This window comes from Silene latifolia, chromosome X, assembly GCF_048544455.1.
Source record: "Silene latifolia isolate original U9 population chromosome X, ASM4854445v1, whole genome shotgun sequence".
Classification (NCBI taxonomy): domain Eukaryota; kingdom Viridiplantae; phylum Streptophyta; class Magnoliopsida; order Caryophyllales; family Caryophyllaceae; genus Silene; species Silene latifolia.
In genome coordinates, this window is record NC_133537.1 from 316,889,056 (window position 1) to 316,899,596 (window position 10,541).

Here is a 10,541-nt window from a genome sequence, read left to right on the forward strand (position 1 = left end):
TAAAGTTTTTTTGTGAAAAACAAAAAACAAGGGGTATATCTTAGAAAACGAAAAAGTTCAGGGGTACACAAGAGAATATCCCTAGATATTTGTATAAAATAAGAGCAAGAGATTATATAATTACATAAGTTCGAGCCGATGTCGAGCATTTCGATCTGAGTAACGTTAACTCGGCCTGACTCGTTAAGTTCTTGAGTCAAGCCTAACTCGAGCTGAGCTCGCACTACCCGAAAAAAAGCTTCACCATCATGGCATCATTAAGGGGCTACCATATACGGAATACAAAATTACAAAGTACCATAATTATCGTAAGACCCCCTTATTAGAGTAATGACATGACACTTCAACACTTTTAGAGGAGTTTGTTCTCATCAATTGATTCGTTTCTTCTTATTTTAGTATTTTGGTGGGATTCTTCTTCGTAAGTTCAAGACCTCTAATTAAGAGTATCTACAAGATCAATGATGTGAAAAATCTTCCGATTCTCGCTCTAGAGAAACCAAGAAAAAATCAAAATTACTGAACATGAAATGAACTTTAGAAGGCTCACAATGAGGTCAATAAACCCCAGGAAAGCGCCGCAAAAACAATCGACATATATAAATGGAAGATGCTACGATTACACTCGGTGTACAGAATCTTCTGTATACCACGAATAAAGTGTTAACACGTGGCAAATGTATTATCTAATTATTGATGAAATTATCTTCAAATATGGGAAGTGTAGGAGGGAAAATTATTAGATATGAAATTATCAATATATAATTATATTTTCCTTATGTTTACTTAATTCAAAGATAATATCTTACACTAACATTATTTAACATAAATTAATCATGAAATTGATTTAAAAAAAAGGTTCAAAATCCTCAGCCCAATTTCGACAGGATCATACTCCGGCGCCGGAACACTTACACACTTCCTCTCCTCAAAAGCCTACCTCTCCGTTTTGCCAGTGGAGGTACCTATCCGACATCGACGCTGCCACAGGAGAAAGGAGGGATGGAGTGTTGGTGGACGCCGTTAATTACTTGGCGGCGGATCGACGATGGAGTGGGACGAAATTCATACGGTGCAGCCGGTGCTAGTTCCTGTGGTGAGGGAGTTGAGTCGATGGTGGGTGAGGAGGGCGTACGTCGGCGTGTAGGGACGCGGGTGTGTGGTGGGTGGCGGAAAGTCGGTGGTGCTGGCGGAGAGTCGGTAGTGGTTGTATAAGTTCGTGGTTAATTGGGTATAGGTTGGGGTTGGTAAAACACGTATTATTGAAGGGAAAAAAATAATAAAGTAATTAATTAATCATTAGATATTAGTGCACCATATATTTTAAATATGGGGAAGATATTAATTAAAATAAATGTTTGAATTTTAAATTGATTTTCATATTTATGGCTCACAAAGATAACGAAGTCAATGTTAAAAATACTCTCATTTTTTTCCAAAAAAAAAAAAAAAAATTTATCACGGTCCACAATTGCCATGTATACACTGAGTGTAATTGTAGCCTTTTCGATATATAAACCGCCTTAATATAAACATGTACACTTTGGGCTATTAATTTACAAAAGTTGACATCTATTTGGAAGATGTCCAAAACAATCACTCTATATCAGCGAAAATTCGCATCCTTCAATATAAGAATAAGAAGACCTAATTTAAAATTCACAAAGGTTCTCTCTGATTCTCAGGAACTTGCGGGTGAGTCGGTAGAAGGTTAAGAAAACTCCCTTGTGCAGGCTGATTTGAAGGTGCCTGAGACTCGTCATCTGGGAGAAGCATGAGTTATACTATTAGAAGGATGATGATACATAGTAATGCGAGAGTTCAATCAAATCAAAATCTGATAAGATTGATAGTTTGCATTGTACACCAAGGTCCAGCCTCTTCTAGTAAGACGCCCCCTTCTTAGAGTTCTGACATGACACTTCAACACTTATAACGGTTCATTCAAGGCCAAAACATGTTATTTCACAATTTCCGAAACTTGGAGGCTGGAGCTGAATCAGATTGACAATGTGTTGAACCCCATATGGCATTCTTTTTAGTGGGGAATGGGGAGGGGGAATTGGGTATTGGACGGACGCTATGCCCTATTGGATAGAGAATACATACCAAAGAGCGACTTGATAGTTGGCCTCTTGGGTTTTGTATTCTTTTTCTTTAATTCAGCTGCAAAGACGATACAAGACTCAGAAGCTATTTTTAAACTAAAAAAATTATGCTGACATGTAGTGATGTAGATGGTACAACGAACTACTAAAACATGTCATCAAACACTCATGTATGGACAATTAAGAAAGAAAAGTATTGAGGTAAAACCCGCACTTTCAAGCTATGAGAGGATATCAGCAATAGGCAGGTTACACAATCCACAAAGAGAGAAACACTTACATATTCCTGGTACTTCATGATCATTGACGATTTCAAAATTCTTGTATGTGTATCCAACGAAGTTCACATCCTTTGAAGAAAGCATCTATAACAAAGTTCAAATGAGGGAAGGAAAGAAATCTTAGAACATCCTTCAAAGTACAAATAACTCAAGTTTGGTAGTTATATATAACAGAAAACAAAGCACAAGTTCCTGAACATAGAGGACCGTTGTACAAGACTCGATTTCTATACCTAAGAAAAACCAAGTCCTATAACAATATATTAGTCACCTCAAGAGGTCATCAGCTCAACAAAGAAAGAGAAAATTTGTCTACGAAGGATCAAAACCTGTGATGCAACAAGCATGGGGCAATGGAGATATTAAAAATCAAAAACAAATTTCTTCTTACAAACCTTCCTCCATGGGCCAGATTTGGTGTTAGTCAAATGAGCTTGCTTATCTGTCTGCAATGCCAAAAAATTAATTCAGAAAAATAAAATAATGACAACTCTTTTCTAGACATAAAAAAACAATTTAGAAGTACACTAAAGTTACAAACCTCGTCAAATTTTTCAAAGTTCTGGGTATCCAACTCATCATTTACTTCAGGAATAAAAGCAGCTTCCATTTGATACAGTTTGTCCCAAGCAATGCCGTTAAACCATGGATGGGCCTATAATCATAACAGAATGAAAGGAATCTAAGAATACACTCTGCAAGAACTTGCGTAGTAAGTACTTGCGTATGAAACAAAGAGAATACCTTTATCTCAGCTGCCCCTTTGGTACCAAGGCGATGCTCAACATTACATAAGAGTTTACATATAAGATCTTTTGCCTCCCGTGATAACCTAGCTTCTTCCGGAAATTTAAGATGATGCCTCCAATTTACAATCTGAGCAGAAACAGTTAAAGACGTTCAACATAAGATGACAGGCAGAATGCAATAGAACAGCAAATCACCATAATGATGACATGGAAACCAAACTTATTTACACCATTATTCTTTTATCAAACTCTACTTGAGCCAAAGACTACATTGTTTGAAGAGATGAATCCAACCCTTGCATCTTCTACTTTTGGCACTGGATTATATAGTAGAATGAAGCACGATGACTCACTAACATGACAACACTTCTTTTAATTCTGAACTTGATGCAATTTTGGATGCAATATTCATTTTGGTACATTTGGAAAAACCTGTACGGTTGCGTATATCTGATCCCTTATCTCTCTATTTACCAGGAGCTAGGGCTAAGGCACTTGGTAATGTTGTTATAAGACCATTTGGAACAAGGCCCCCCGCCTTCAAATCTAAGATTCGACAGTGTAAAAAAAAAGGACGTACAACTTGCTATAAATAGCTGAATATGTAACATAATAATGTAATATGTAGATTGGGATTTGTAGAGGTTGATTAAGCAAGCTTGAGCTTACCTTCCTGCAAGTGGACATAGGGTCGTCTGCATAAAATGGTGGATATCCTACAAGCATTTCATACATGATAGCACCGAGAGACCACCTAGCCACATGGGAAAAAAAGAATAAAATGACAGTATATTTAACAGAAAAATTGAAAAATTTGCAAGGGGCTTGGATACTACCAATCACATTCCATCCCATATCCTTTCTTCAGCAACACTTCAGGAGCAATATAGTCTGGAGTGCCCACGGTTGAATAAGCCTATAAAATTTATACAAAATAGTTGATACCTTTACTAAAAGCGAGCCATTGAATAAAAGCCATCACACAACAAAACACTACCTTGAGTCGCAAATAAAAAAACCAAGAAAAAGAGAGAGGCTAAAGAAGTGCGTAATTACAAGCATTCTTCTATTATTCTGCCAGTGCTGCAATTGCTCCTGCTGTGTCCTTCTCGGAGCTAATGGCCGCCCATCAGTATGAAGAGCTCCACTTAAGTTGTTCCCTATAGAAAAATCCTTCTCCTGAAGATTACGGCAATCCAGTGGCTTACATAATCCAAAATCTGACAGCTTCATGTGACCATATTTATCAAGCAGCAAATTATCAGGTTTGATATCTCTGCACAACCCGGGCAAAGGTTATTGTCATATTTTTACCATGACATTAATATATTTTATCTGAAGGCGGGTATGGGGAGCCACAAAGCCCACAATGGCAGATTCTATGCTGATGGGTTTAAAAAGTCGAAACCAGGCCATGAGTAACATCGCTCTTTGGAGACTCTAGTACGAGATTATTATATGTGAACAAAGGAATAACTTACACAATCACATACCTGTGGATATAATTGTGCTTATGGATAGACTCAATAGCAAGCACAGTTTCTGCAATATAAAACCTCGCCTCATCTTCTGTCAATGTATCCTTACGCATGAGCAGTGTCATCATATCTCCACCAGGAAGGTATTCCATGATGAGGTAGAGATAATCCTCATCTTGGAAAGAGCAATAGAGCTTGACAATGCAATTGCTGTCAACCTCAGCAAGCAGGTTCCGTTCAGCTTTCACATGTTCAACCTGATCCAATTTGGACATATATATTCAGCCTAATGACGAACCATCAGAGCTGGTGATTGACAGTTCTAAATATAATAAACACCTGGCCTCTTTGAAGCATCTCAGACTTTTTAAGCTTCTTCATCGCGTATACATGGCCAGTGGATTTTTCTCTGCAAATTCGCACCTAAAATGACGGAATTAAAAACTGTTATAGTAGATGGTTATAAATAGTCAAAAGAATTTGAAATAGGTACTCATTTACAAGAAAGAGAAAGAAAGTAAATCATCATTACACTGAACTTCAGTTATGTGACAAGATTTGTCTTGTGGAACTTAGAGACTTGACATATTAAGAAATTCAGGTAGCCAAGTCAGTTGGTCTATGCACCTCATAAAAATGTGCATATGTAAATTGTGCATTAAATATTACTGTACTCCACTATATGTAAGAAAAAATAATATTTACTAGCAAAAGAGCCTACAAGGCACTAAAACTATACAAACTCCCAGCATCATCCTGAAAATCAATATAAGATACAAATAACAATGAGGTGACAGTAAAACCCCTCCCTACCAAGTTTTCCCTTTACTAGTAGGGGTCCCGTGGTTCCTATGCCGCCACGTTCAGCGGTTCTTTTCTTTTAGTGCTTTGACCCAAAGCGATAGGTTCTAGCTAGTTCAGTGGATAAGATGGCTGCGCTCCAGCTCACTCAAGAATGGGACGGCAGTGGTCCGCCGGCAAGCTCGTTCTTAAGCACACAATAAACCTTGGCTTACCGTAACCCTCATCTTATCAGTTTCACCAGGGCAGAAGCATTATAGCCATACCAGGATGATAAGAGAAGTTGAGACATGGAGCAGCATGAGTAGAAGATATTCAAGAATAATATCAACACCAACATAGTAGCTTCTCATAACATTAGAAATGCCTAAAGGTGAGCTTCAAGAGACTTATTTAGGAGTAGCTATTTTCTTCTCTCCACCAGGGTTGCCGAATACGTAATACGCTCGATACGAATTCGTAATACGAATTCGCGATTCGCTCTATTGAGCGTATCCGATACGTTAGCGTATTAAAAATAATATAATATAATTCGCTAATTCGTATCGATTCGCTTAATGTACAAAACAAATAAAATAAAAAATATTTTTGGATATTCATGATTGAAAATATAAAAAAAAAAAGCAAAAGTCAATTTTTTTTTCCCAATAATCAGTATTCCAACTTCCAATCACATTAATAAAATATCAATAAAACAAAAAAAATCTTTACAGTTCCCAATAAAGACTTTTCTACCCAAATTACCAATTCCCATAAACTTCTTCATCAGCTTCATCCGTTGATCTCCTTCTGATCTCCTTCCCAATACCCATAAACTTTTTATCAGTTCATCTCCTTCCTTCATCCGTTCATCTCCTTCCCAATACCCATAAACTTTTTTTCTTCATCAGTTGAAACAGCCTTGAGCCTTCATCTTCTTCCTTAATCCTCCATGCTCGTCATTCATCAATGGTGACCAACAGCTTCATCTTCTTGCTTGATCCTCCCTTCATCTCAATTTCCTTTGAATCATTTCCATTTTCCACCATATCAAAATGTAAGTATCTTTCATTACTTAACTTTTTTCTCAGTTTTTTCTTGTTTTCGCACAGTATTCCAGTTCGCTCCATCTGAGCGAATTCTGACAGTATTAGGGCGAACTGATACGCTAACGAATCCCGAATTGATACGATCGTATCGATTCGCGATTCGCTAGGGTCTAGAGCGAATTAGGCAACCCTGCTCTCCACATTATGTGGGCTATGAAATAAGTCAAAATTAACTACTTCCTCGGCATCAACCTCAACAGCACAAGCATTATAGATATACCAAGATGATTAGCACCTGGAGCAGCCCGGGTAGAAGATACTTTTCAAAACTATACAACAACCATAGGAGCTTTTCATAACATGAGAAATGCCGGCCTCTGCCTAAAAGTGAGCTTCCAGAGGTTTATTTAAGAATAGTTATTTCCTTCTCTCAGGAATAGTTATTTCCTTCTCTCAGCAATACTGAGATATTAAATAAGCTAGGATTAACTACTTCCCCAACATCAACTCCCCAGCTGTACGCACAGTTATAGCTCATTAGTGGTTTCTGTAAGAATGCAGTCAACGTCATTCTAGCCACTAAGGTAATAATATTGTTAATCAATAAGTGAAAATTATAGACTTGGGTCTCCTTCGTACAAAATTCAGTTCTTCAAGCAAACAATGAATTGACCATGTGGGTAGACCATAGCAGAGCAAACATAGACTAGAGAGGGCGTGGGTTTAAAGAGGGAAAGCCGACATACCTCACCAAACGCACCCTTCCCTATCATTGTCAATGGCTCAAAATCATCTGCCCCCATTTTATGCCTCTGAAGTCGCATATATTCTCTTTCCTTCTTCTCCAAGTATTTTAGTATGCTATTGTGCTCTTCTTTTGAAACATCAGCATCAGCCAACTTTTTTTCCAGCATATCACGGCTGCATGAAAAATAAACATGTGTAAAGTGTAATTTCCATATGATGCCGTCCTTGACTTCAGAAAAAGAGGGATGAGAAACACGTGAAACAGCAACATTACAACAAAATTGCATCAATTCCTAAAAGGCTTCATCTATGACGTCATAGGTAAAATGTATAAGACATTTCTCTACTGTTGAAAACGGAGAGGTGGTTTCGCAATGATCCGCCATGATTATTTCATTATGGATTCAGATTTTCAGTTCGCAAATACAAAAAAAAAAAAACATACAAAGTATTTTATTGATTAGAGTGTTAGTTCGAGACATCATCTAATTTCAGGCAAAGACTCATTTCCTACTCGCATGAATTATCCCTGTCCAACCACCATCGAATTTTGCTCCACCCAAGTACTTACTTGACTAAAACTAAAACTTCTATCCAGGGCAGCGCCCAAATCACATGATTAAGGAAGTAAGAGGAATGCAAAGATCTTTCAGTGAACACGCAGCTACAAAATGCCGACAAGTTTACAAGGCTTTCCCAGTTACCCCATGATCTCTATAATCCAAATATTATAACACGAACTGGAAGGTGACATAGGAAGGGTATTGCAATGAAGGTGGTGGAATATTGACACACCCCTCTCCCAAAACACAGAAGTTAGCAACAAGTTAGTACAAAGATTATAAACTCTCCTATGACACACTACCAAGAAACCTAAACAAATTAAGCTGTTATCACCTGCATTGATTAAATTAATGCTCCTAATTAGTTTCTTGTACGACGGTCTCGCGTTTATACAACCGGAGACCAATCCATTTCAGTATAAATCTCCCCCATATAGTCGTATACCCATTAACTCACTAATCCAAAGAATACCCCATTTTTATTCTAATACAGGCAACATCCACATAATATTATCATGAGATGGCCTCATAAGAAAAATCTATGTAACGCTCCCAAAACACAAGCCAAAGAGCTACAAATGAAATTCAGGTAAAACAAAGGCATTCTAACCGCTCCTTCCTTTGTTGCAGGTTCTTCATTTGCTCCTCATAATGCTTCTCTATGTATTGCTTCGCTGCTGCGACCTTCTGCTTAGTAGCAGTAGAGGGTGCTTCATCATAGACTGGAGCTTTCAATCCTTCTTTCCCTCTACTCACCGTCACAACAGCTTCATTTTTCTTCATCCCATTCGCCTTATCTTTCGCTTTAAACCCGCTAAAACACCTCCTCGCCGCCTCCATCTTTTTGCTTTTTCTTCCCCTTTTTCGTAGCTATAACAACTAAACTATTATCCAACAAATTCCCAACAACAAAGAATCACCAAACACACTAAGTTTTGTTCTTGTTGAACCTAATTTGAACCAACAAGTAGCCGAAATATCGAATTCCTGCACCAAATTTCACAAATTTATAATCAAACTATAGCTCTAACATCAATAACATTTTAAGCAACTTCAATTCTCATTCCACTAACAAAATTAAGCATCCAACTTCAATAACAAGCTAAAAAATTCAAAACTATGCTATCAAATTATGCACAATTTATTAAACCAAACTAAATTACACAACACAAATTAATCAATCAAACAATTAGTATAAACAATTTAATCACTTACATCATAAGAAAACAAATTAAAACACTTGCAATACTGGATTAAAATAACAGAAATTGACGGAAAAGAATACCAACTTTGCTTTGAAAATCAAAGCAAAGCACATTAAAGTAAAAGGTGAAGCGCTAAAATTACGGAAAAGTTGATTGAATTGCGTGAAAACGCGTGAATAATTGAATTACCTAGAGAGAGAAAGTGAAGGATAGAAACCCTAAAATGGATGAAGAAGAAGAAGAAGTGTGAAAATGAAGTTGAAGTTGAAGAAGAAGATGCAACGACGAACACTTTGCTTTTGCATGATCCACCATTTTCTCTCTTAACTTTTCTTTGTTTTCCTATTTTTATTTGAAAATTCAAGTCATTAACTTTCTCTTAAGGTAACTAATCAACATTTTATGACTAATCATCATTTTTTTTGGGTTGTAAATTGGGGTGATTACCATCGACAATACGGAATCAAAGAGTAATTTACTAGTCATTTTGACGCAGGTTCTCTATAAAGAGGTGACGAATCATTAATTTTTTAGGGATAAGTTTTGATGTTGCATAAATTTTTGTATGGATTTGTTTCATGAAATGAATGTTATTGTGAGATGGGTTCACATGTTAGTACTCCGTATTAAATTGAGTAGTCAATTTAGAGTTGGTTGATTATTGGTTTGTTCGTGGGTGTAAGTTAAATACTACTCGCAATAAGGTAGTTTATATTAACACGGTGCAATATTCTTTGGCCACGAACAATTGATAAGAGAATGACCCCTTATACATTCCACAATGACTCATACTAATTGTAGCATCATCCGTTCTTATCTTGGAATTGTTAACTTCCAAATATTTTAATATAAATAGATCCCTCGCATGTTATATTAATATAAGATGGACTCGCTTGTCCCAAAAAAAAATAAGACGGACTCGTAGAAAATCAACAATTGAACCTAAATATAATGTATTGTTTGATTTGTTTTTTTCTTCATATATGATTTGTGTTTGTCTAGCAAGCTATTAACAGTAACTTTAAAAAATTAATGTAGGAGTAATAAAATAAGTTGGTATTCTCGTAACCTCATGATAATATTTTTAGGTGCTAATGTGTATTTCCCTCACAATAGTACTCTTGCAAATTGTGAGACATTCAACGACGATTGAACTAATCGCATTGTTACTGATTGAACTAATCGCATTATTGTAACAAATTATTAATTAATTAACCATACTTTTAATTGGTTAGTTATTGTATTAGTAGTATTCACTCCTTTGAAATGAACACCTTGACTAAAATAACATCACGTTCACTAATGACTTCTCTATGTTCGATGTAATTTAAAATCAGTAAAAAAAATTCCCTCTTTTTCCGTCTTTTTGATATTCATAACTTCTACATGGAAGAATGAGGATTATTATTGAATAAAACAAAATGCAAGAAAAATAATTAGTAGTGGTATTTGTGAGGCTTTATTTTCGTGCAACAGGTCTCATTTTAAACAGCTTATTCCGTCTAAAGGCTTGATTTTTGTTAGGCTTTTGACAGAAAAGTAGTACTCACTATATAATTAGATGAGCATGAATTTCAATTG

General features: G+C 36.4%; 1 protein-coding gene across 2 annotated transcripts; it reads right to left on the reverse strand.

The window, feature by feature from the left end:
- Positions 1-1,481: 1,481 nt before the first annotated feature.
- On the reverse strand, positions 1,482-9,640 carry LOC141617740 (uncharacterized). 2 transcript variants are annotated; one of them, XM_074434901.1, is made up of 14 exons: positions 9,150-9,640; positions 8,366-8,742; positions 7,192-7,366; positions 4,956-5,039; positions 4,632-4,873; positions 4,195-4,414; positions 3,975-4,054; positions 3,808-3,892; positions 3,134-3,265; positions 2,931-3,044; positions 2,785-2,835; positions 2,389-2,473; positions 2,110-2,166; positions 1,482-1,763 (listed from the first exon to the last, which is right to left on the reverse strand). In XM_074434901.1, the coding sequence occupies exons 2-14, from the start codon at positions 8,593-8,595 to the stop codon at positions 1,660-1,662; spliced, it is 1,659 nt and encodes a 552-aa protein (XP_074291002.1). In that variant the 5' UTR covers positions 8,596-8,742; positions 9,150-9,640; the 3' UTR covers positions 1,482-1,659. The 2 variants fall into 2 exon arrangements, with proteins under 2 accessions (XP_074291002.1, XP_074291003.1); XM_074434902.1 differs by lacking the exon at positions 9,150-9,640 and adding an exon at positions 8,971-9,064.
- Between the last annotated feature and the right edge of the window lie 901 nt (positions 9,641-10,541).